General features: G+C 41.2%; 1 protein-coding gene across 2 annotated transcripts in view; it reads left to right on the top strand.

Moving 5' to 3' along the window:
- The window catches only part of CNR1 (cannabinoid receptor 1), a 31,367-nt gene extending 4,357 nt beyond the window's left edge, over positions 1–27,010 (top strand). The window contains exons 1-2 of one of the 2 annotated variants that reach the window (XM_080998304.1): positions 14,304–14,446; positions 18,815–27,010. In XM_080998304.1, the coding sequence (XP_080854430.1) occupies positions 18,874–20,295 (1,422 nt within the window). In that variant the 5' untranslated portion in view covers positions 14,304–14,446; positions 18,815–18,873 and the 3' untranslated portion in view covers positions 20,296–27,010. Of the gene's footprint in view, positions 1–14,303; positions 14,447–18,814 lie in introns of those variants that run through there. The other variant, XM_080998303.1, reaches the window with a different exon arrangement.
- The last annotated feature ends 459 nt before the right edge of the window (positions 27,011–27,469 follow it).

Below are 27,469 nucleotides of genomic sequence, written 5' to 3'. Positions count from 1 at the left end.
GAAAGGGGTGATATAAATGAATTCTAAAAAAATAAAAATAAAATAGCTAAGAATTTTAGAGTTAACCCCCCCTTCAACCGTACAATTCTATTTCATCCACTCGCTCCCACGCTTCTCACTAATTTCTTATGGGGAAAGGTTTTTATTATTTTTTATAATACCCTAAAAGATTCATGTCCTTTTCAAAGCAACGGATTCTATGAATTTTCTCCACCAAATCAATCATACTTCAAAGCATCTTCAGAATTCATTTTTGTCTCTTGTTAAGGTGTGGGCCTTTTTCCGACTCTCCTTTGTTCGTGGCTATATTATTAGTTTTCAAAAACGTTCACTTTCAGAAGGATGCCATTTGGAGCAATTCCTCCATATTTCAGAGTTGCATTCTCCCCCCCACAAAAGTCATCCCAAAAAAATTCTTATGCATTCATTGTGAAAAGTTGAATATTTTACCTTTTTTGAAACTCAGGCATTGTACGGTCAACTGCTGCCAACAATCCTAACACTGGGACTCATCCAGGATTAAAGCAACTGTACAAATGGACACAGAAGACAGAGAGAAATGGGCCCTTAATTGCAACAATGCTGCTCTTGTTTTCTTACTTGTAGGGGACTAAACGTCTAGTTCAGAGCAGTTTTGCAAGCGTGCCAAAGCAGGCCTAAAATGATATTATGTTAATAAATTTGAATAGAAGCTGTGATAAAATTTAAGCTGCTCTGTTCTTATACTGCTGGCACATTTGATGTTAGAACTAAGAGTTTGCTAAGGCTGCAGTCCTATACTCACCTGGGAATAACCTTCACTGGACTCAATGCAACGCATAGCTGAGTAGACGTAGTTAGGCTTGTACTGTAAGGCTGCAGTCCTATAATGACTTACCTGGGAGTAAGCTCAAGTGAACTCAGGGGGACTTGCTTCTAAGTAGACAAGAAAAGAATTGCTCTCTCAGTGTGCATTTGGGGTTATAGTTGTGTGTGTATATAGTTGTGTTTCAAAGAACGCTTGATCTCAATAGAATAAAATATGTGAAGTGATATTGTTACCGAAATCCAAAAGCTAAACACATCTATTTGCATGGAATTATTGGGGAATCAAGTCTATGGAACTGATTACAAGTCTAGGTTTGTAATCTGGAAGAACATTTTGTAAACTTTTTTCTTGAGTTAAAAGAATACAGTTACAAATTGTAGCATAGCCTTTTGTTTCTTTCTATGTAATAAAAGTAGCTTTTATTGTGCCACATTCCCAAATGGACCAGGTCCATGTTTTTCTAGTATGTTACCCTATTGCAGGCCAACCAGATATAGTAGAGATCCAGACATCTCTATCTTTATTGATTATGTAGGAAACTTCAAATGTGCAGCACCTACCTAAATCCCCTTTCTTAAGCAACAATTAACGGTTCATGAACCCTGTTGTCTTTTGCATCTGATCTTCTGGCATCTGATCTCTTGGCAGGCCCCTGCAGAGCTTGCCTGAGGCCTGGGGTGGGAGTCTTATAAGAATAAAGTTATAACCTCAAACAATAAGCAGCTGGTCCAGTTTAGCCATCCAAGACCCTGGGCAAGAATATCTGGCTGCCCCCCCCTCCAGCACAGACTGGTCTGTTGATAATGAACAAATTAGGTACTTCTGTATATCAATTTTATTCACTGAAAATGTACGAGGAAAAGGCCGTACCAAAGCTGTAATATTTTACATGATCTAGAGATGACCTTATCTGAAGCAATCATGTGTATTGAGTTAGTCATGTTTACTAGAAAGACTTGAGTAGACGATGCTGATTAAGTAACACTATAAAAATCTTATTTTAGCCCAGCTGGAGTAAATTTTCACACCTGCATTTTAGGAAAGCTTGCAAAGCTTTTCTCCCCTTGATGACTATGTTAAATTAGTACGGAATCGTTATTTTTAGTCACGTCTGCCTGTTTTTAACATAGTGTGCAGATAGGTTAGATCTACTGTATCCACCATGAGCTAGAGAAGGGGAGAAGGTGATATTTGCAGATGCAAAGATCTTCCCTCTGCATTTCCCCATGCAGAACAGCTTGGGAGTGAGGGTATGGGCCCCAGGGGTAGAGAGAACCCTCTTCCACTCAATCCAGGGGAACCTGCTTCTGGATATCAGTCCCTCATGTGGACAGAATGAGCTTTTCCACTTGCAGAAGAGCAGCTCTGGGTCCAACTTGGTGTGCGGAGAGCAAATCAAACGTATTAGTATAATCTCACTGGAGCCCAGTCACCCCATCCCTACTTCTGTATCCCCTCTTTTCAGAAAGCTTTTTTGTATGAATTTCACATATGATAGACATTCCACATGAAGTGTCTCTGGCATGTATTAAAACACATTGGATATTTCTCAGCTTCATTGTTTGCACTTCAGCATAAACAATTTTCATTTGCTGATACCAAGAACTACCTCAATATCTGTAAGCTTTTCATTGCTCAAGTGAGCTGACATAATAGTTGTTGTTTATATGTGTGCAGAGTGAGTTAATCTACTCCCTTTAGCATATGGAAATGCATTTTTACATTAAACATATTTTTTTTTTGCAGTTGAGGCTTGCAGATGTGACATCACCCACGTTTTGTTGTTCTGAATAGCATTATCCACTATAATTCTTTCTTTTTACATAAGCAGAAGCATCTGCACGTTTTCAATGTATGCTGCATGGCCCAACAATCTGGTGTGATATCTTGAAACGCTAGGAAGTATCTGTTTCACCAGCTATTTGTTTCCCTTAGGGTATGTATCTGAATACCTACTTAACTTGAATTCAGCTTTGAAGAGAGGCATAAAACATCATCTTGAGAAGTGTTCATCACTTAAGCTGATGACAGAGAGTATGTTTTCTTTCTTTCTTAACAGCAGAACTGTACCAAGCATGATAATGCATCAATGATTTCCTCCATCGGTTTAATGTTAAGAAAATGCGTTTGCAGTTGCGTTCATCACTACTTGTAATCTTAAAAAAACGAGACCGCAACTGGAGGTTCTTGGGTTAAATCCAGTTACCAAAGAGGTGGCACCTGTCCCTACACTTGCCAGTCTAGAAGCAAAAGAGGTGAAGAGGTTTGGATAAGATGGCATCTGTGGCAACAGCCTATTTGACAGACCTGCACTAGGGTATGTGGCTTGAAATAATGTCCCCAAAACCCTTTTCAGAGTTGATATTGGGTCTATGAAACTTTTACATTACAGTATTGCCTCATGGCCCATTCATGTCTCACATATAAACTTGTATATTTAATCATTCTATGAATAATTTAACTTCCCATTGTGGATTGAGTTCTGGATTGTCTCCAAAATCATAAAACACCAACAATTTCCTTAATGAGTAGTTTGTGCTCTTTCAAAATCAGCTCTTTCTTTGAGAAAACTGACAATTATTTCTCAGCTTTTTCTTGGTGCTATTACATCAGATTCCATTTCACGCCTCTCATCAGACCAATCTGCATTTATCATTTGACAGTATGCTGCAGTGGTTCTCAAACTTTTCTCTAGGCCACAGTTTCAGAATGAAAACTTGCTCGCACCACAACTGAATTTTTAATTGATCAGAAATGCAGTGGAAAACAACAAGAAACAACTCCCGGCAGTGCTTGGTTTATATCACAGAACACAGTCACTTTATAATATGATCACGGGACATCCAGAAAGTATAAAACAATAGCTTTGTAGGAACATGACTCATTCCCAAATATAATATTGGTTGCCTTTGAATCTTCCCACTACATTTGCCACCCTCTCCTGCAAAACCAGTGCGACACACCACACCCTTTGAAAAACCACTGGTACACTGCAAACCTATTACATTGAAAATACTTCTCTCCATGTCAAATCTGGCTGGGAAATCAATGATACTCATTATAGTTTTGCTGATACGTTATATCAAATATGTTAACCATTCTACAAATGGACTTCTGAAGTATACGCTTAAAATAAGGCACGTAGTCAATACTTTTTACCTCAGTTTTACTTTTGGTAGAAAATGGCTGTTGTTCCCAAAATTCATGATGTGTTTCTTGCCTCTTCTTCCGTCCATAACCCTGCCACCATCCATCATGCTGGCTCTCCCTTTCCTCCCACATAAAACAATTCACTACTTCATCTGCAACATTACCTTAGGCCTCCAGCATCTCATTTGTACTGTCTGATGAAATCCATATCCATACTCCAAACATTATTGTCCAGAAAAAGGGTCATTTTTTAAATATAATTATACATGAATGAAATACAGTGGTTTATGGTTTCCCTCAAGCTTTAACTCTAATCTTTAAGCATGTTTAGTTGGGTCAAAGGTTCAACTTTCCATCATTACCACCTTTCCATATTACTTGTCTTGTGTCTTTTTATATTACATTTTTAATATTTGCAAGATATTGTAACCCCCTTGAGCCCCTGAGATAGGATATAGCTTAGATCTAAATAAATAAACGAGAAGACATATCCTCAAAAACCTTCAAATACTCTGTATTCTTTATAAAATTCAATTAAAAAGTGCCCTTTTTAAAGTCGTCTGTCAACCTACTTTAAGCTAGCTCAAGAATCTTCCCTCTTTTTTTCCTTCAACAGCTTGATTAGAGATGTAAAATATCTGGAATTTTTGAAACCATGGGGGATCTTTTTTCTGGAAGAAAGCACATTTTCCAGAAATTTCTTTAAAAATTGAATATTTCATTAAAGCACTACATATCAAAGGTCACTTCATTACTTAAGGAACATAAAATGCATCATGTATAACTTGGTTTGCCATAGAATGATCATGTCTGGTACATTAAAAGTACAGTTAATTCAGACAGTGATTACAAATTGAATTTATTCTTTACATTTTTTTGTTACAAAAGTAGCTACAAGTTGATGAGCACTAAGGAAGCTAGAATCTCTTTGATTTTGTCAGTTTACGAGGTACAGGCAAAACCCCAAGAAAAATATAAACCAACAGTGTTATAGTAAAACAAATTATTATTTATTCTGCAAATTATTTTGTCTCTTTCCAGTCCTTCACAGTATCAAGCAGACATAAATCATTCATTTTCATAAAAGGAGGGGAGGGGAGGGAAAACAATACTAAATGACCACTGCATGAAATTCAATCAGCGTCTTTTTTTAAGCTACTGTTATCCATATCCGTTTCTTCATAACTGAGAGCCAGTGTGGTGTAGAGGTTAAGAGCGGTAGTCTCCTAATCTGGGGAACCGGGTTCGCGTCTCCGCTCCTCCACATGCAGCTGCTGGGTGACCTTGGGCCAGTCACACTTCTTTGAAGTCTCTCAGCCCCACTCACCTCACAGAGTGTTTGTTGTGGGGGAGGAAGGGAAAGGAGAATGTTAGCCGCTTTGAGACTCCTTAAAAGGGAGTGAAAGGCGGGATATCAAATCCAAACTCTTCTTCTTCTTCTTCTTCATCATCATATTTATCATGAATTACTGAAAACTGAAGGTTTGCCCAATTTCAAAAAGTTTCCTACCTTTTCACATTTTTGTTTATTTTTTGATTTAGTGTTAGTATTTCCAAACATAGATCATTTTCTTTAACATAATGCAGAAGAAGATGGAGGAACCTAAAGTAGGTAAGAAGCAAGAAGATTTGGGAGGCTGTGTTGTACAAAGGCCTTGCTGCCATGTTGCGGGACGAATATGCTTGGCAGAATCTCAGACTACATTCCTTGGCCAAATACTTCAAGATGTTCCCCAGTCTGCAACATTTGAAAGTCCCTTTCCAGCATCAAGCGTGCTGCTTGTTTTGTAATCCAGTCAAATGCAGAAATAGTGCTATGATCACTTACATTTTTGCTTTTGAATCTTGCATCCAACAGATGTACAGCAGTGTGAACTAGATGGCAACAAAATTAATTGCTTTGTACTGTCTCCCAGTCCTTTAAGTTTTGAGTTTTTAAAAATATTATAATTTAGTACATTTACACCCCACTTGTCTTCCATCATGGAACTCAACAAGTACACCATCAAGACTTACAAGATATACAGCAGGGATTGTTGGGTTTGGAACTTAACTGGTTAAGTTGTTCCCATGATGCCTCAACATTCTGACGTCAGCTTTAGAAGCTGGGAGGAGTCTGGGAGGAGTTTCGTTTCTGTTCCTCTCTGGTCTCTGAGGGAAGAGGTCGCAGTTTTAGTCATGGCTGCGGTGAGCCCAGGAGATCCCTGGGGAAAGTCGGAATAAAGGACTGATATTAGACAAACCTGGACTCTGTGTGTGTTTGTCTGAAGCTAAGTGAAGCTACGTGACAGTTTTCGCTGCTGTGTTCAACTCTGCTGAGGCGTGACTGGAGAGCTACTGGAGACGGAGCTGAGTGGCGCAGCTCGGAGGAAGCGCGCCGGGCATAAAGAGCTAATTGTGGATCGTAAATCAATTAGCAGGGGTCACGCCAAACCAATAAATCAATTCCACAGGTTATGGACCCTTAATCACCGATTGTAAAACTGTCACTGGAGTGCCGGAATGCGTTTGAAGTTGCGGCAGGAGGTGGTGAGATTTTTGCCTGGTGTTAAGAGGCAAAGGAGAGCTGCGGAGCTGAGAGCAGCTGGAAAATCGTTTCCCCACGGATGGGTGCCGGAGGAGCTTGCAATCTGTGAGTACAGCTTGGGGCCCCTTGGGAGAACGGAAGACAATGGCAGGCAGCCAGGTCTTGGAGGACATTGCGTTTGAAATGCTCACTCTAAGAAGTGGAGCAAGGGCTGTCTGGGAATGTGCTGCTGCGTGTGCTGTGAAGCTTCAGCAGGAGGCCAGAGCCCTGAAGAAGTATTGAGAAAAGCCTAGAGATGGCTGCAGCCCCTGTTCCTGATGTTTTAGCCTCAAGGAGTGCTGGTGAGCAGATCGGGGGGGCGAAGGATTCCAAAGGCAAGTGTAAAGGCTTGTCCACTGTGCGTGCTGGAGTGGAATGTCAACAAAGCAGGTTCCCAGAAAGCCGCAGTGGGAGCCAGGCCAGAGGGGGCGGAGCTGGCAAGGAGTGCTTTTCCGGAAGAAGGAGGGCCAAGCCAGCTGGGAGGAGCCCCGGGCAGTGTTTTTCCACTGGAGTTCGTCGTTGCTGCCCATGGAGAGCGGAGACAGCTGGGCAGGAAGGTCCCAAGGTCAACCAGCTGAGTTCTCATGGGAACCAGTCTCGGAGAGGAGGCCAGCGTGGGAACGCAAGGGAAAGACGTGGCTCAGACGCTGGGGAGGGTTGTTTTCTTATCACTGCTTCTATGGCAACTGTGAAGAACAACTCCAGCCAGGACACGGTGACACGCTGAGTTTTGAATACTGCTGTTGGTCAGCACCTGCTAAGCGAGCCTGCTGGCGAAATGCGGAACTGCAGGGCTGTTTCAACAGGACACAACTGTGATGTTAGCAGACGGAATGAGAAAGTCGGTTTCTGCTGTGGCTAACATGTTTTTTTTCTCCTTTACAGGAGGAGCTAGAGGTCTACGTTGTGCCGGGACTGAATTGTTGTTTGTTATCTGTATCAGCTCTAATGAAGCAGGGGTTCAAAATTTGCTTTGAAAATGACACCTGTTCCATTTTCAGAGGGGGAAACAAGTGGCCAACGTGAAAAGGGGGCAGAACAATCTCTTTGTTCTGGAGTCACCTCTGGAGGGTGGTGGGAATGCTGGAAAAGCACAGGCGCAGTGTGCTAAGGTTCCCAGTCATGTGCAAAAGCTGCACAGGTGCACAAAAGGGTACAAACTCCGGAAATGTGGGAGGTCCCTAGGGTGCAGGGCATGCAAGGGTGCAAAGGTACATGGTTTTCCCGGGTTTGGGAGGGTAGCCAAAGAGCCCTTTGAGCTCTTTGAGGCAGGTGGTCCAAAGGTTCAGGAAATGATCTTCTGTGGATATGATCCTGCAACCAATGGGTGGAAGTTTGCATACCCAGAGGGTGATCAAACCAAGCTGCTGGTCAGTAAGCAGGCTGAGTTCTGTGAACAGGATGGTGTTCAAGACTCAGGAATAGTCCTGATTTTCTCTCAGAATGTCTGTCTGATTCTGAGGAGGAAAGGGAGGCAGAGGCTGATCCCGGTGATGGGGACCAGGTCCAAGATCAGGGTTCAGAACCCGGTGATGGGGACCAGGTCCAAGATCAGGGTTCAGGGCAGGTTTGGGCATCTCCAAAGGTTGTGAAAGGAGTGTCCAGGTGTGAGGCTTCATCTCCGGTTAGCGTAATGGAGAAAGCTCACAAACAGGGTGTCAAGTCAGAGGGGGAAGGATCTGACGGAGAAGACACAACTGCTGGCCCAAATGGGTCAGTAGGGTATCAGGTCACAAGTGCGTGGAAAAGTGTCGCACAGTGTGATTCTGGGAGTGTTGAAGGGGTTCAACAGGTGCCTGGGAAAGATGCCGGGAAGGGGCACAAGGCAAAGGGAAAGGTGTTGAACTCAAAAAGGTCTTGTCAGAATGGTTCGGCAAGAGGGGGTGTTGGGTTTGGAACTTAACTGGTTAAGTTGTTCCCATGATGCCTCAACATTCTGACGTCAGCTTTAGAAGCTGGGAGGAGTCTGGGAGGAGTTTCGTTTCTGTTCCTCTCTGGTCTCTGAGGGAAGAGGTCGCAGTTTTAGTCATGGCTGCGGTGAGCCCAGGAGATCCCTGGGGAAAGTCGGAATAAAGGACTGATATTAGACAAACCTGGACTCTGTGTGTGTTTGTCTGAAGCTAAGTGAAGCTACGTGACAGTTTTCGCTGCTGTGTTCAACTCTGCTGAGGCGTGACTGGAGAGCTACTGGAGACGGAGCTGAGTGGCGCAGCTCGGAGGAAGCGCGCCGGGCATAAAGAGCTAATTGTGGATCGTAAATCAATTAGCAGGGGTCACGCCAAACCAATAAATCAATTCCACAGGGATGTCCATCTGGTTGACCACGATTGACTGGTCGATCCCTGGGAGGTTTTGGTCAATTGTGGTTGATTTTTCCTTTGCGTGGGAAAAAGAGGATCCAGCCCCACCCCCTTGGCCCATCCTCCATTTGCGCATGATCGCTAGAACAGAAGACGTAGTTTTCGCTGTGAGGCCATTTGTTTCCTGATCAACAACTTTTACATCAACCCCCCAAAAAGGTCAACAACTTTGACCTTCCTCCCTAAAAAATGCTCAACAACTTTGACCTGAACCCCCCCCCCCAAAAAAGGGTAGATCACTGCTAGTTTTTTATTCTGTGAGTAGATCACAGTCTCTTGGGAGCTGGATGTCCCTGATATACATGTACTAAATAATAATAATATACCTTTTTACCAGTTTTAAAGCCAGCAAAACCCCACCTTTTTATTTTAAAATATACAGTGCAGATGGGGTATAGCTATAGCAGAGAGGGGTTTTTTTTTTGTAATGGTCTCAGTGCAGCTTCTACAAATGTGGTTTGTTTGTTTTTTTATATTTATTTACTTTTTGCTGAAAAAACCGGGCCTGCTTTATTTTTGCCTGGAAGATTTTTTTTGTTTGCATCAGCACAAAATCTGTGGAACTCACTTCTACCAACTCTGGTGCTCAGTAAATTTGTACAACAAATACGTTAGCAACTTTTAAAATGTCAGTCAAACCTCTTTTTCAGTCAGAGATAAAACAAATAGCTGAAGCTTGACACTTCATCTGGGCCACTGCTTTTAATTTTTTTGAAATAGCCCCCCCCCCAATAATAATAAACATATGTTTTGTGACTAATATTAGGGCATTCTTAGGCAGTCTTACTTTGATTAACTTTGTGTGGGTGGGCATTTCTATTCCCATAATCCCACTATTAACTTCAACCATGCTCTCTGGGAGCATCAGAGTGCACAACCTCAGGGCCAGTGTTCTATCCTTACACAGAGCTGATACATAGAACCACAGAATTGTGGAGTTGTAAGGGACCACAGGGACCACCTGGTCCAGGGGTCAGCAGACTTTTTCAGCAGGGGGCCGGTCCACTGTCCCTCAAACCTTGTGGGGGGCCGGACTATATTTTTTGGGGGGGGGAATGAACAAATATCTATGCCCCACAATAACCCAGAGATGCATTTTAAATAAAAGCACACATTCTACTCATGTAAAAACACACTGATTCCTGGGCCGTCTGCGGGTCGGCTTTAGGAGGTGATTACTAATAAGCAGTTGTAAGAGATTTAAATAAGACCATAGTATTTTGAATGAGTTTGTACACACACACACACACACACACACACACCCCACATAACACACATGGGGGGGGGGAGTGTCCAAATGCTCTATACTTTCCCCATGTGAAAAAGAAATGCAGAAAATAAGTAATAACAAGTGTTTAATCTTATGAGTCACTGCAGGGATAATCATGAAAAAGCCCATATCCATTCTATGATGCTTTGTAGAGTTAGGTACCATAAGTAAAATTTCCCCAGATTATCTAGTTGATTTTATAGGTCTATAACAGCAAAGTGACTCATGGCAAATTTTATTATAGCTTATTTAGACTTTTGTTGGGTACAATCCCCTTTAGATACATGAATTGTTATCTTCAGTTGCAGGCCTATATTCAGGAAAAGTTTTTCTGCTTGATTCTGTTTGAAAAAGAAAGACTTGATACTAGATTATAGAAGAATAACACTGGAGATCTTTGAGGGACAGGCATCCTGCCTTGAACTCTTTGGATGAAGGGCAGAACAAAAACGCACTAAATAATATATAACGGTACCATATATAAATAATACATCTGATGAATTATGCCATTGCCTGTGGGTGTTCATACCAGAAAAAGGTAAGAAAGACATGACCAAGCACATAAGAGTGCAATCTTATGTGTGCACACTCAAAAGTAAGTCCAACTGAGTTTAATGGGGCTTACTCCCAGGTAAGTGGGTAAGCCACCAATATATACTAAATACTAAAAGGTAATGATAGGAAAACTTGGAGCAAAAAACCCAATATTCTTAGGTAGTGACACTGAGTTTTAGGTGGCAGAGAGCCCATATGAGTGATTCTTTTAAGCCACACATTCTACCACAATTTTACTCATTTAATTTATTCAGCCTTTTTGGCATAATTTAGAAAATAAGATCATAAAAGGGGGGGAAAACGCATCCATAAAACATTGCTATCGTCCACTACAGGATGATAAGAGACACCTAAGCTGCTCCTGGATAAGAGAACTTACACTGAGTTAATATTATTTATGAAATGTCTATTCTGGCCATCATCCAATGATTACCAGGCGGTTTACAATATAATTGTCTTCTGTGTCAGCTCACACAGGAAAAAGCTGATTTCCCATGTTGGGCATAAGATTACCAGGGGTGGTTGTCTCTCTAATTTTATATTAAGCCACACCCCCTCCATGGTGGTCTCAAAATTAAAAATGTAACCACTAGACCAAAATGGTTGGCAGCCCCTAAAGAAATCCAGCAGATATGGTACACAAAGCAACACCTGCTACAGGTGTTTTCTTTTCATGAAGATCCTTTTCTGTGCCTTCAAAAGCTGCCTGTCAGTAATTCAGGCACTTTATACTTTGTCATTATTTAGAATTGTTCCCATGGGGCATCCTAGCCCCCGTTTTCACAGAGAGCAGCGACCTGGTTGGTGTGCTGATGCTTTAAAAAAGAAAGGGAGGAACAAACTCCTCACCTCCCTCATCTAAATGTAAACACAGTGCATCTGAAACTGCCTCCCCCAGATTAATACAGTCTTCTAATTTCCAAGTAATTAAACTAATAAATTAATAGCAGGTCAAAGATTAATTAGATAATATACATGTGCATTAAACAACCATGTAAATATAGGCATTTGATAACTATTTTCAACTCTTCACCTCCGTTTATCAAGTTAGCTGTAAATGTTGTTCTCTAAACATAAATACAGCCTAGTCTACAGTCATCCATACTCTGCTGGCATGTTGCATTTGTAGATTTGTCCATCTGAATAGGGCTGAGGAAAGAAGGGAATCTGCACTTGAGAGACGACAAGGAAAACTGGAGGGCTGAATCTGCAGCCTGTTCCTGATCGCCAAATGAATAGGCCAGGACGACTACACCCTGCATTGGGAAGTGGCCCCAGAGATCATTAAATTTGAACTGTTCACAAATTATTTACAGAGTACCCAAGAGAATCTCCCTGCACAACCACATGATAGTTAACTTGAGGGCTGATTTTGTGAAGTGCAGGAGAGATCCATTTCAACGTTTTAAAGTTTGCAGGATGTGAGGAATGCAGGAACAAGCCTTACATTGATCTATACAGGGCTTCCTAACCTACCCTTTAGCCTCTCCAGGGGAGGACTTAAGTATTTCACATTTCAGTGGCACTGAACTGGTCGTGCTGCCTTAACCTACCTCTGAGCCTCTCCCAGCCAATTCTATTTGGCCAGCCATGCAGCTTACTATTGATAACAACTGTGGTGTTTAAGGCAATCATGAAAATTTCTGTTTTGCATATATTTTAGTTCTTTGAAGATCCATGTCATCTTTTCCTTGCAATACATCCCCTTTAGAGATAAACGTCCTTCACAAGTCTCTTGGGGGAATCAGATCCACACTGTTCTGTCCGTCTACTGTACTCTCCTCTCCACACATAGAAGTAAGAATGCTGACGGTTACATATTTTAAAAGTTGCATATCACACTCTCACTTTTCCACACACCCCACCCCCAAATCTTTCATTTCTTCCAATCTCACATTTTAAGTTTTCCGTCTCTCTCTGCTTTAGAGTTTGGAGCACTTTTTAATGCTGTACTGGTCAAAATGCTTAAGAGTTCAGGCATCCTTTTTTTCAAAAAAGCTGTCAACATAAGCTTCCACATCTCAACAGCAAAGGCTTGCCATTTTGTAAGGCTTGGGCTGGATCCAGAAATGCGCAAGCGGAAGAAATTCTGGTGCTGAAGCTGTTCTGCAAATCTTTGCCCAAGAGATAGTGAAAGGCATTGTTCAGCGCAAATGGTGGAAGCTTGTACCGCTGAGTAGACTTGTGCAAGAGATACACAATGCCTGCTAGATTTCATTTCCCTTTTTATTGTGTAAGTATCTTTTCTTTGTGGGAAAAAGGGTATTCTGTTCAGAGAGGAGAACTTCTGGATCTAACCCCCTTTGTTTATTTTATTTTATTTAATTAATTATTTGAAGGCTATGCATGTTGTTTGTTTGTTTGTTTGAAGTGACAAATGTCAGGTTTCCCCTTGATGCCCCCTTCTTGTTGTCATCAAGTTTGAGACAGGATGAAGCGCTACTAGCGCTTGAGTATGCTTGCATGAAGCAAGCACTAAGAAATGATTTATTTTTTTTAAAGTATTTTGAAGGATCTCCAAGACCAGTAATGGGTTGGTCTTATACTCTTCACATATCATAGTTTAAAGGCATATGTACCTAATTTATATTGATAACAAACCCCCAAATTCATTGTATGATTTGTTTTGATCCGGCTTTAATAAACTTTCCCTCCTATTTTAATAGGTGCATTTATACACATTGCTAGTGATTTGCAATTATGATAGTCCCAACAGCAAACAAAACAAAATTAATGTCAGCAGCATCCTCCAAAGTCTAAACTCTGTTCTAATGAACTCCCTGGTACTTGCAAATAAATTTCTGTCTGCAAATACAATAACTTGGAAATTACTGTAAAAATCTAAATGCACGGGTGTGGGGGGGAATTGAAATGCAGGGTGGGATTTGCTTTTCATGATCCCATTAACTATGGTTCTGGCAAAGCATATGCATACAGAGTAGTACTTTGCTGAACGTTTGTTAAAACATAAGAGTGTCTTATTAGCATTTTCAATAAACATACGATCTCACACACTCTTGTGCTTCAAAGGTGGAGAAAGGGGTATTTATTCTGAGTAGACTAACAAATCATACTCACTGCAGCTTTATCACTGAATACTTAGGCTTCATGAAAAATTGAAAAATGTTTAAAAAACACTTTCCTAACTGTCTGCTACTGAATGATTTAAATAGCAACCCCTTGTGTTATAGAAATAAACATATTTAAGTAAAGTCACTTCTATAAATTTTTAAATGGTTAATTGAAACATTATGTACAACACTCTGCCTGTATTATAAATGAGTGAAGTTATTTTTGCTTTTTGTTTTTAACTGTGTGGCAGTTTAAGTCACCAGAAAACTATTTGTTTTCTAGCATTTCTGCACTACATGAAATATTGATACATTTTGCTTCAAGAATGGCTATAAATTATAGCAGTCAGGGAATTAATTTTGATCACCTGTATAATCTGTCACGAACATTTGTGGATGAATGCTACATTGATTCCAAATTCAGTCTCACATATTTTAAATCTGCTCTTTTAAAAGTTTACTTAGGTTTAAAAAGGGTTTATTTCTGCTTCCGTTCACATTATCAGGATTTTGTGTCATAAAAAGCAGACTTTGGGTAGAATCCAATTGACATGCCTAGTGCTGTTGCTAGGAAGCAGAACCGGCAAAAATGGCGTCACCTCCTCCATTAGAAGATACCTTCTACTGGATCAAAAGCCCCTGGCACTTTACACAAGGACACCAATGGTACAGAGCATTTAAAAATAAATAAATGTTACTTTGTTCTTGTAGTGATGAAAGCTCCAGCACCAATTGGCTGAGCTCCTGTGATGACATGGCATGTTTGTGAACATTCTAGCTTCTCAAGAAACAAAGCTGTAAAACGTGCTTTCTCATCAATTGAATTAAAATACAAACAATTGGAATAATACAAAATGCAGTTAACAACAGCATAATAAAAATACAGAGTGATAACCAGCTGAAGTGTCCATCTTAGCAGAGTCTATCTATAACAGTATTTCTGAGACGCTTCCATCTCTATATTTTGGAAGACTGAATTATGAACCAAGATTTGCTGAGCCAGCACTAAATCATATGCAGGACTTCCCTGCTCACCATTAGCAACACTTACTGTTTTCTACCCTGATTTTTCTTTATTCTCCATTGAGTCCACTGTCATGTTGTATAGATTTTAAAAAAACTTTCTGTCAAAATGAGAGGTGCTACTATTCCATTTGCATCTTCCAAATGTATGTCCATATTGCTTTAGGACCCACACAATCTTTTTCTTCCATGCCTTAGAATTATAGAATCGTAGAGTTGGAAGGGGGCTCGAGGGTCATCTAGTCCAACCCTCTGCAATGCAGGAATCTCAACTAAAGCACCCATGACAGACGGCCAGCCAACCTCTGCTTAAAAACCTCCAAGGAAGGAGAGTCCACAACCTCCTTATGGGGCTAGGGAGCATTGGGCCTGGAGGCGGAATGTAGCCTTTCTGGCTCACGAAATTCTCCACAAGCCACACCTCCTCCGTTTCCTTCTAAGGCCACACCCCTCTCTCCAAGCCACACCCCTTCCTGGCTCTGATCTGACTATTTTTGCATGGTTGCTATGTGTCCTTGAACTATGTTAATGCTCCTTGCTTGCCTAGAGGACGTTTAAAGAGGTGCGTGTAGAAACGTCTGATTTTTGTACAGCTGGAATGTAGCCTACCATGCAAAGGGTAAGAAGCACAACCTTTGCTCCACCCACATTTTGGCTCAGGCCCCACCCACTTTTGCCTCTCCCCGCCTCCACTGGCATGTGGCCCCCAGAACGTTGCCCTTGAGGGAATGCTTCCCATGGGCTGTAAAGGTTTTTCCACTCCTATCTGCCCTGAGATCGACAGGTGTAGGGCAGTATACAAATGTAATAAATAATAATAAATAATACCTTACCCTGACAAATATCTGTCATAAAATTTGCACTGCAGCAAAGGGAAGGGAAGTTGCCAGTTTTGTTGGGATTAAGATATTACACAGGATCCAAAGAAAGGAGTTAGCTGTATGAAGTGTAAGAAAGCCCAGAGACTTTGGTAGGTAGAGTAAGGACTGACAGAGAAAGAGGAATCCAAGGAAAGTGTACGTTAAGGAGAAGGAAGATTGAGGCAATGAGCAAAGGTGACCCAAGAACACAGGCAAAAACAGACTAAGGGGTATCTACTACCAGACTTCCACATATTGATTTGAATAAGCTGCAGGCTATCACCACCCCAGCTGGTGCCTCCCACCACTCCTGTACATCCAGCCCATGACATTGAATGGATTAGCTATTTTTATATATACTCTTGGCAATTAAAGGCAAATTCCCTATTTTGTTTACTGGCAGATCTATGGAGCACATCGCAAATTACTGTATCTGGAAATGCAGCACAAGTAATTGGCTTCTGTTCTTCTCAGCTCCCCGTCCCCCCCAAATAATATTAATCCATGTTTTGTTGCTTTGATGTTTATTTATTTATAATTTTTTTTATCTTGTCTTAAACAATTTGCTGAAGGCAGCTCATAGTCCAAACATAAAACATCAATAAAACCACAGTAAAAATGAGAGTTAAAATTACAATGACATTTACAACAACCATAAAATACCAATTTAAAACAGTAGAACCACAACGCAATACAATAAAAAATGCTTGTTAGAACAAATGAGTCTTACTTGCCTCCACCCGAAAAGCAGGCGAAGAGTCACAAGTACATCAACAGGGTGACAGTTCCTAAACCTTGGGACAATAAAGTAGAAGACCATGTTCTTGCCTCTCAAATTTGACAAGACATAGGACATTTGTTATTGGATTTCCTAACATTTTCATTTTTGCCTAAACGCATCCAGGGGATAATCCCAAATGAGAGCAAGCAGAGGCAGTAAAGGGAATGGGAGGTTAGCCTTACCCTGATACTACTTTCCCCATTTAAATTGCCCCATGAAGTGTATGTGTTCTGCTGCAGGACTAATAGCAGCATCAGATTACATGGGAACACGATATGGTGGTTAGCTCCACCCCTTTCCACACTGTTTTCATAAAACATGGAGTCCCCCATGGATGTTTTCCAGTAAAAATTAAGGTGTCATGAAATCCAATGAAGGATCTCCGCCATCTTGGCTGGCCTGTCTTCTTTGTCATGTTCTGTGAACAGACACCCTTTCTCACTAGAGCTTTTAAGAATGGTGCCAGAACAGAACTACAGTTAGGCACTTGCGCATGGGGCTGCCCTTGGAGATGGTCTGGAAGCTGAAGGTAAATCAGAATGTACCTTGTTGGTTTCATTGGGCTTCTGGCCCAATTCAAGGTGTTAGTACTAGCTTACTAAGCCCTAAACACCTTGGGAGCCAAGTACCTCAAAAAGTACCTCCCTCAGTATAAACAATTTCAGGCCCTATGATTGCCAGGGCAGGCCCAGTTGGTATGCCACTGCTGGGCACTGCCCACTTAGTTCTGACCCATAGCTGGGCCTTCTCAGTATAGTTCTCCATTTTTTCCAATACATCTCCGCCACCCACGGCCCTAGAGGTACATATGTCATCCTCATTATTAACATTCAGGAGGAATTTTTAAACCTTCCAGGCATTTTGATGACTGTTTCTGGAAACTGTGAAATTATTAGCTATAACAATATGTGACTGCTAAGAATTTTTATTCATTCATTTATTTCTTTAAAAAATTGTTTTGTTTTCCTCTTTTGTTGTTTGCTGTCCTGGGCTCCTTTGGGAGAGAAGGTGGGATAAAAATGATTAAATCATTGTTGTCATCATCTTGTTCTGCTCCATTTGCTATAAAGCTGGTGCAGAAGGTCTACTGTTAATGTAAATGTGGACGTGTGGAAAAGGGGAGTGAAACCTAACCCCTCCCTTGTGTCATTTCACTGTTTTGGGGTACTTCTGAATACTTTTCTCCCACCCAGCTCATTCCCCATATTGGAGCTGGGCTGAGTGAGAACATCTTAGAGCGCCTGAGCAATAGCAAGAGCAGTAACAGGCAGCAAAACAGGACAGGCCACCCCTGTCTGCTGGACCTCATGTGATTAACTGGTCTTGGATGTTTGGAATAGTAGAGACCCAGCTGTAACAAGTGTATTGGTGACATGTCATTCCAAAGTTCTGGATGATCTCATTCAATGGCTATAAATTGCACAGTATACATGTCAGTGTTTACCCGCCTGTGGAACTATGAACAAATGTCTCCCAAGATGCCCAGCAAGCATGTGCCAAGTTTACCCTCTGGGGATTTTTGCCGGAAAGAATGAAATAGAACCATTGAAGTCCTTTGAGGGCTATAGCTATTCTAAATAAGGCATCAGAACATTGCTATCAATAGTATCAAAAGTTGAGGAGCAATCATAGGTGATTCACATTTATTGTAGGGTGCAGCTGGAGTAAGTGATTGAACACAATTAATCACTCATTAGTGAGCCTACCCAATACTTCTCTACCATCGTCATATATGCCCAACACTGCACAGTAGAGCTCTTCCCTGTGATTTGGGCCTTTTCCAACTTGGCCAGCATTGTGATGCAACAGAACTCTCCGTGATCTGCTGTGATTAATTCACTAAGCATTTTAAGGATAAAAATGCTAACATCCTCCTTGATCTGATGTTACCACTTCTGCAATCCGGCTTGCAGATACCTAGTCCTGGTTTGTTGGATAATTTATTTGGTTGTGGCTTAAGGATTTGGACAAGATTTTTGGAGCTGTGCATGCTCGCATACCACTTCCCTGTCTAATCAATTTGGATGAAGGAATTGAGGGGGCTCTCATCAAAGTTCCATTTAGAAAATGTATCCAGCAGAACTAGCTATAATAATTTAATAAAAATTAATATATTTTCTAATACTTCTGCGTGCCCTACCTTCAGTCATTGCATTGCATAACCATGCCCAGCAGTCTAGACATTCTACATCTGAATGAATGTGCACTTGATGTAAAATATGAGACAGATCCACCATTAGGTAGAATAAGCTTTGCAGTATTGTTGGATGTTACTCAGCTAAGCTGTTTACAATACTTTTTGCCCTTTTTCTATAGTTTGCATAGTTTGCATATAGCTAATTAAGTTTGGTTTTCTTCCCTCTCTACTAGGATTGCTGCCTTTTCCTGTCTTTCCCCCCCACAAGCCTGCATAACTGACACCTGGGGTTATGAAGTCAGTCCTAGATGGCCTCGCAGATACGACCTTCAGAACAATTACGACAGATCTTCTATACATGGGTTCCAGCGATATCCAGTACGAAGATTTCAAAAGTGACATGGCTTCCAAGTTAGGATACTACCCACAGAAATTCCCTCTGTCTTCTTTCCGAGGCGATTTCCGACCAAAAATGACTGCAGGAGAAGATGCCATCCTGGGTGGGCACCCACAGGATCAGATCAACCTTACAGATTTTTACAACAAGACCTTGACCACCTTCAAGGATAATGAGGAGAATATACAATGTGGGGATAACTTCATGGATATGGAGTGCTTTATGATTCTGAACCCTAGCCAGCAGCTGGCCATTGCAGTACTGTCCCTTACTCTGGGCACCTTCACTGTTCTGGAAAACCTTCTGGTCTTGATTGTCATCCTGCAGTCCCGAAGCCTTCGCTGCAGGCCTTCCTACCATTTCATCAGCAGCCTGGCCGTAGCTGATCTCCTGGGCAGTGTAATCTTCGTCTACAGTTTTGTTGACTTCCATGTTTTCCATCGGAAAGACAGCCCTAACGTGTTCCTGTTCAAACTGGGTGGAGTTACAGCCTCGTTCACTGCCTCGGTGGGCAGCCTTTTCCTCACCGCAATAGACAGGTATATATCTATACACAGGCCCTTATCTTATAAGAGGATTGTCACCAGATCGAAGGCTGTTGTAGCATTCTGCGTGATGTGGACCATAGCTATTGTAATAGCTGTCCTTCCTCTGCTGGGCTGGAACTGCAAAATGCTCAATTCTGTTTGTTCAGATATATTTCCTCTAATAGACGAGAACTATCTGTTGTTCTGGATTGGGGTCACCACTGTACTCTTGCTTTTTATTGTGTATGCCTATATGTACATACTGTGGAAGGCTCATAGTCATGCTGTTAGGATGCTCCAGCGCGGCACTCAGAAGAGCATAATAATACATACTTCAGAGGATGGTAAAGTGCATCAGATTACTAGGCCGGAACAAACACGTATGGACATTAGGTTGGCCAAAACCTTGGTCCTCATTCTTGTGGTTTTGATCATCTGCTGGGGTCCTCTGCTTGCAATTATGCTCTATGATGTCTTTGGGAAGATGAACAAGCTCGTGAAGACTATCTTTGCCTTCTGCAGCATGCTCTGCCTGCTGAACTCCACCGTGAATCCCATCATCTATGCTCTCAGGAGCAAGGACCTGAGACATGCTTTCAGGAGCATGTTTCCACCTTGCAATGGGACTGCACAGCCTCTTGATAACAGCTTGGAGTCTGACTGCCAGCACAGACATGCTAACAACCCAGGTAATGTCCACAAGGCTGCTGAAAGGTGTATTAAAAACACAGTTAAGATTGCCAAAGTGACCATGTCTGTCTCCTCAGACACAACTGCAGAGGCGCTGTAAAACAAAGACCTCTCGACACCGTAAGAGAACAGATTAAGAGAAAGCAAGAGAAATTCATGGCTTCTTTCCTCCAGTGTAACCATTTTTTTAAGTTTATCATTTCTAAGTGACTGTTTTTATGAGTCTTGAGCAGTAGCCCCCTCTTCTGAGTTCTACAAATAAGAAGTCAACTGAAGTTTTTAAAAACAGATTTTTTTCCATTGGCAAAATGCTAATTTACTAATAATGGCTATTATAGTATACAAAAAAAAATATTACATTAATCAGTGAGCAAGATTATACACACTTTAGGAAGATTATTGAAAACTGAAACATACAACAGTTTAATTAGAACAAAAAAGTAAATTTTGTAATCATAGGTTTTGGTTTTTTTCTAGTGTGAACTATGTTAATTGTCTGTAAGTAGGTTTTCATCCTCCCCCACCCCCAAAGCGGCAGTACTGGATTGTAAGAAATTTTGTACCATGTCTTGTGAGATGTATGATGTTTTACTGTATGTTACTGATATTTGTCTAACCAAAGTGATTAGGTAGACTTGTGTGGATGTAATGTAAAGTATGTGGTGATGTAACCCCTCCCCACCCCCCCACTCCCCACCATGAAAATACTTCCTGTATTTTGAAGAATTCCTATAAGGTATTTTGAAATTTTTACATTCTTAGTGGTTTTTAGTGAACTTAAAAGGAAAGGCTTTGCATTTCTTCTGCTCACATTTGAAATCCCTATTAAGTTTTTTAAAACAAACAAACAAACAAACAAACAAACAAACATGTAAATATGGAAATAACAGAAACAAAGGAACATAGAATACTTTTGGGAAAAAGGAAAAATACACTGGCTCAGACTGAAAAAGATGTGTGTGTCTCTCCCCTCCCCTCAAAAAAATGCCATCTTTTGTCTATAAGACTGTTGGCTTTTTATTGGAAATTGTGTGAATGCCAACATGACCCAAAAGAAAGTTATTAGGCAGTGATGTCTTTAATAGGCAACTGCTTTTTCATTGGTCTGTTGCTGGCATTGGATTTGCGAAGACAACATGTGTTCGGTTCCATGTACAAAGTTCAATCACTGTGACGTATACTTGAAAATGTGTTTCATTCCTATGTCCCAGGTTTAAATAGATTTCAAACCTGAAATGCCAAAACATCAGTCTTCAGTAACAAGAGGATAAAGTGTTAGTATTAGATTTAAAAAATGAATGTGTATATATAATTATTTAATATCTATGTAGCTGTGTGTGTCGTGTACGTATTCTAAATAACCGTGGTTACATTAATATTACTAAGATAAGAAACTGTGACCAAATGTTTTCTCTGTACTCCTTACTGCATTCTTTGCACATGAATTCTGTTTCTAAAAGTGAGTTCTTCCAACCAATCAGCAATGAGCTTGCAGGATCTATTGAGCACACTTGTAAAATCATACTGAAAACAACAACCCAATATGATAACTGAAGAGAAGTATTTTAATATATGTAGCTGGCAGCCTGATTAAGATGGCAGAAATACTGTAGCGCCTAAAAACTCGACTGGCTTAATGTGAATTCGGCCACAATAATGACAGGAATGATTGGAGGAAGCCGAGTGTCTGTGAACAAATGCAAGGAAATTTAAAACAGTCATCCACTCGTGTCAGAATCAAGACCCCACTGCAACAAAATTAAGAACCCTCTCAAATTGGATGCTCCACATTTGTAGCTTCTTCTTCTTTTGCCAGATCTAAGAATGCAGGAGACAAAAATTGAAATGCCAACCATCTGAAAGGTAGCAACCTTAAATCACATTTATAGTAAGATAGTTGGCCTCCTGTTGCTAAAAGAAGGTTACTCTGATCCAGCAAAGGCAGCTCAAACAAAGAAGCAGACTGCTATATTAAGATCCCTCTTTTTGATCAGGTCCTACGTGTATGGGGGGGGGGGGAACGGACTGAACGTGGGCAGTTTTCTTTTTTAGATCCTTGCATCTTGCACCAAGGATTGTGTGTGGGGTTCCAGTTGCTGGGCTGCAACTTGTAGCTTGCGTTCCAAGCACCAGATGGACAGCATTGTGTGAATCTAGTGCTGTCACACATCTGCGTGAAGGCAGATCACGAAGAGCTGTGGGGGCCAGTCAACAGTAGATAAAATAGACACTGAAAGAATTAAAAACTGGGAACAGGCAAACTTAATGCCATCGTCTAGCAGAATGTAAAGTGAAACTAAAGCTGTAGCTAGAATGTAGCCTGCCGAGAACTAAAGATCCCGAGTAACATGAGTTTGGAAGCTGACTAGGGCAAATCGTTTGCTTTTAGAATCCATACAAGTTGATCCTTTGATGCTCAAGAGAGGAAAGGCAACCCTATTCAGGTTGGGAGCTGAGCAAGTTATCAAAGAGCAGTTCTGATATGAAAAACTTCTCCATCTCCAGTCCTCTTCCTCCCTGCTCCACATCTGAAGAGTTTTACTAGAATACAGCTCCTTTCGGAAGGAGAGTATATGGGGAAAGCCTGCCTATACTAGATCTCAGTATGATTTTGATGTAAGATGTAAGATGGAGAAGGAGGTGCCAGAACAAGTTTCAGGAGCATCTAGCAATGAAAGCAAGGAAACACCTCCTCACTCACAGCTTGGGAGTTCTTTAGTACAGTAGGGAATTCCTAGCCTGCGGTGGCTCAGTGATTTTTGGAAGCCCCAATCTATCAGAAAGAAGGAAGCACAGGACTATAGAACAGGGAGAGAGATACGAGTTTGTGGCATGCTGCTTTTAAGTTCTGTGACTAAAGGGGATCTAGCAAAGAAGAGAGCTATCATTCCTGGGTGAAGTGCTTGACATTTTACCACTGCTCACACTAGTTCTTTTCCAGAAATGGAAGTGTCATAAAAAGTGTTACACCAGAAATGGCTCTGCCACCTCTATGGAGTGGGCAACCTTTTTCATCTGAAGTGCCACAGTCCTTTCTGGACAATCTAGGGGCCACAGCAGTGGAGGTTTTAACATGTTCATTGGTTCAGCATTGTAAGTTAGGTGGTCACCTACAGAACGAATTCTATTTGATTTGATGTTTGTATTCTTATCCAGCAACAGTGTTGAGCTCAAAACAGCTCACAATAATTGCAGTAGCATTAAAAAGCAACAGGCATTACAATCATTATAATATCAAACAGAGTAGCAAACCAGAATAACAAATTCATCAAAACAGTCAATGCAATTCAATGGAGGCATGGTAATTCAAAATATTGGAAAGAGCTTCTGGGCCTTGTGCAATAAAACAATTCCATCCAGGGGAACAGCTTGCCAAAACTACCAGGCAAGTTGCTAAAAGGCAAGATGATGATAAAGATAAAAATGCAAACCTTATTTGTTCATAACTATGTCAAAATACTGTACAAAATGTTGGACTTGGTGTAGAACAGATCTGTTCTATTCTACGCATGTTCCTGAGAGGTGTAGCTTGGCAATCGAAAGGGACTGGAGTATTTCTGGTTTGCTTCAAGACATGCACAAGAGGGATATGCCACGACTTCTGCCAAGAGGGCAGCTGTGCATTTGTTACTTATTTCATTTGCAGAGCTGCCCCCTCCACTGAAGCGAATTCGCAAGTCCTTGCAAGCAAGCATCCTCCATATGTGCATTGAAACTTCCCACACACACACTTGAAATAGCACACTTGATCAGGGTGTGTAACTTTCAGTAGCGGTGGAAAACTTTTATCGTCCTCTATTTAAAAAAACAGGAAAGGAAAGGAAAAGATAATTCTGGTAACTACTTGGGCACCTCCAGATGATGTTTACTGAATATTCTGAGCTCAGTGCAGGCCACCATGGATGCAGCACATGATCAGAGGTTTCTCTGGGGCATAAGCCTCTTTTCCCCCTCCCCTGCAGCATGTACATTCAAGCAGTCCCATGTGGCAGGCCTTTCTGTGGAATTGGAGACTTGTGCTATCTTTCCATATCCCTATACAGCACCTTGTCTTTCTGATTGGTCAAAGAATGTGAGGGCCCTCCCCCATAATAGCATAGCCCACTCAATTGCTTGTGTGTACATACTGAAGGGGGAGAGAAAATAGACTCCTGTGCTGTAGGAATTCTTCTGTGTGCAGGTGCTGGGTCTATGGTGGGCTGTAGTTTGAAACTACTTTCTTCCTTTGACAATACATCTTCAATCTGAAACAGTTTGGGAGGAAAGAAAACCCAGAGGAGGAAAAAAAGAGATAACTTTAAGAGCCATTTTTGAAACTATTCTTGTGGTTTTAATGCACACTGTATGGGTTTCTGTTTATGTACAAGATCTTAACTTCTATGTAATTAAAAAAACAAACTACGGGACAAAGGGGCTGTCTTGGCACTAAACATGGTGCTTCTTGATATAATAAGAAACAACATTCTGTGAAATAATATGTATTCATCAGTATATTTCATTCCCATATGTGAGTTTAAAGAAAAGTGCTTCTAGCTGTGTGTATTGTCCTAACAACATTTTTCAACCGAGCTGGTGGTGATGTCCCTACAAAATGAGCGCAAAAATGCAACTGCTGCTAGATACGCTGCATAAATTAGCTGCACTTAAGCCATGTTTTAGAATAGTATTTCTTAAGGCTGGGAAGCTGCTTAGGGAAGGAAAGTTCATTCAGCCAAGGGAAGGTATAAACTCCACTCTGATTCCTCCCAGTGGGTGCCAGGAAACAAGCTAGTCAAATGCCACCCTCTCCCAACCGACACATTATTATTTCTATCTATTGGAACTAAAAGTATGTATAGACACTTCTGTGACTTCTGGGGACGGGTGCGACACGTTTTATTATGGCGAGTGTTTTTAAAACAATTCTGCATCACTGTTATCTGGGGCCCTTAAAGCATATTGTGGCCAGTATGTCCTTTTGGGAGGAAATATATATTTTAAAGTATCTTTCTAGGCTGAGAAAAGCAAGCATTGCCGATGGAATGGTCAGAGTTCTGTGCACATTCCAGGGGGTACACAGAGCTCTTATGCAAAGAGGATTCTATTCCAGTGAAGGGTGCTTCTGTACATGCATGCCTCCACGTCTATGTCTGGAAGTACTCATGTACATGAAGAATCATCGCAGGTGATGGTGGTGTTTTTCCTAATCCTACTTGGGGAGATACAATACCTGTGACCCTTGGCACAGAGGTTTCATTGAGCAACGGCCTTTCGCTATATATACCTAAGTTCAGCAACGACCAGAAAGCAGTAGATGAGTGCCACCTCTGAATGGCAACCAGGAGGGGAAGGAGCCCTGTAGCTTTTGCATGGTGTGTCTGGTGGAGGCAGCTGAGCCATGTGGAGGAGCTCCACATGGTTAGAAGTGCCCTGTAAGTGCCATTGATGACATTGGCTCATAGCTGTGCCTGGCACTGCTGGCCATTCACCAGCAGCCACCTGCATGGTGCTGTGCAAGCTACCCCTTCCCTCAACTGCCTTCAGTAGATACCCAGAGCATGACACCCCCGCTCGTCTTGGTCACTGGCTGCAATTTTCACAGCTCACCACTGCCTAAATCAAGGGTAGGAATTGGCCCTAGCCAGCATGGCCAACAACATCTGTTGGAGCCACTGGTTCCCACCTGGCCTAAATAGATAAATTTTGAATATGGGTAATCTCAGCCAATCAGATGCTCAGCACAAGCAACAGGGATGAACAACACCTGTTAAGCCCTGCTTGTAACTTCTAGAGACATCTAGCTGGTCTCCTGCTGGAGACAGAGCAATAGACTCCATGGGTTTTAGTCTGAGCCACTAAAGCAATTGCCCTATTCTTAGGCAGCATGGACAGGCAGTTTTTGTCATTGAGGAAAGCTTATTTTGAAAATAAAGCTTCCTTTAGATCAGGGATGAGGAACCTACAGCCTCCCAGCTGCTGTTGGAGTCCTTTCAGTCCTGGCCATCATGCCCAGTGGTCAGAGATGATGGGGTCTGTTGTACAGCAGTATTTGAAAGGGTCATAGATTCCCACCCTTGCTGCAGATAATGCCATTTTCAATTGTTCACATCCCCTTGGGAATAGCCTGGCAGCTTATCCTCACACTGTTTCACTACTGACATACCCACTCTCATGAAATGAGTAGCTCTGTGGTTTAACAGTTCTATGTATTTATTAACTTTAAATGTTGTGTATATCTGTACCAGAGACCATTTGTATTATGTGCATATTAGATTCTCAGCAGTCTTGATGTATATTTGTATATTACCTCCTCAATGCCGTGCAATCACTTATGGATTTCTTTTTCTTGCACTGATTAAAATGCCTCTTGTATGATAAATAAATCCTTTCTTGTGGTGATATAGGGTTGAATGTATGTAAATAAAATTAAAAACATTTAAAATGTCAGCTATACAAGCAGTGGCCTAAAATAATAATAATAATCAAGTCTGTACTTGTAGAATAGAACAATTAAGTTGCTGTGACATCTCAAAATGTTCCAGGGATGCAATGTCGGAGAAAGGAAAGTCTTTCCTTGTGATAATATGAAATTGCAAAATTGGATTTCTGTAGCTTTTTATTTTTATTGTTTCCGAGTGGAGAGCCTATCTCTTTTAATGTCTGTAAATCTACCATTATTACTTTTCACTTTGAAGTATATTGTATTGTTAGATGTTTGTTTGAGCTGGTAACATCCTTGCAACTGCTGCAATGTTTCTGTTGGCAACTTGTATATTACTTTGTACACAAGTGTACTGGTAAGACTGTCATTAAAAGTAGCTTCTACCATTAAACTACCTATAGCGGAATAGTACTTCTGTAATAATACCAATGTATTACTACCATACCATATTTTATTTCTTCAGTGTAATTAAACTGTTATTTATTCAAAGTAAAATTATGATTATTTGAATCTGAAACTATGAAATTGTCATGTGGTGTCCCCGGGAGATTCCTTTTTAGATCTCATGTCCAATTTTTCTACTTCCATAACATTTTTCAAACCTCACAGATTTTTAAACGCCTGCCCAGATTTCTGAATTCTCATTCCACCAGCATTTCTTTAGGGTTTCTTGTGGTATCATGGAGGCAAGATAACAATATCATTAAGAAAAACAAAGCTAGACTTTCTGCCGTTCTCCTGGTTTTAGGGCTATTTCAACTTCCCCTAAACTGAGACTGTGTGCTTATAGGACAAATCTACAAAGCAGGCACACAGTTTTCACATGGCTAGGATTGTCAAAATGGTAATTACT

This window comes from Podarcis pityusensis (genome assembly GCF_964106645.2).
Source record: "Podarcis pityusensis genome assembly, chromosome: 3".
NCBI classification, from domain to species: domain Eukaryota; kingdom Metazoa; phylum Chordata; class Lepidosauria; order Squamata; family Lacertidae; genus Podarcis; species Podarcis pityusensis.
The sequence above is the reverse complement of the archived record's forward strand: the minus strand, read 5'-3'. Positions and strand labels throughout refer to the sequence as shown.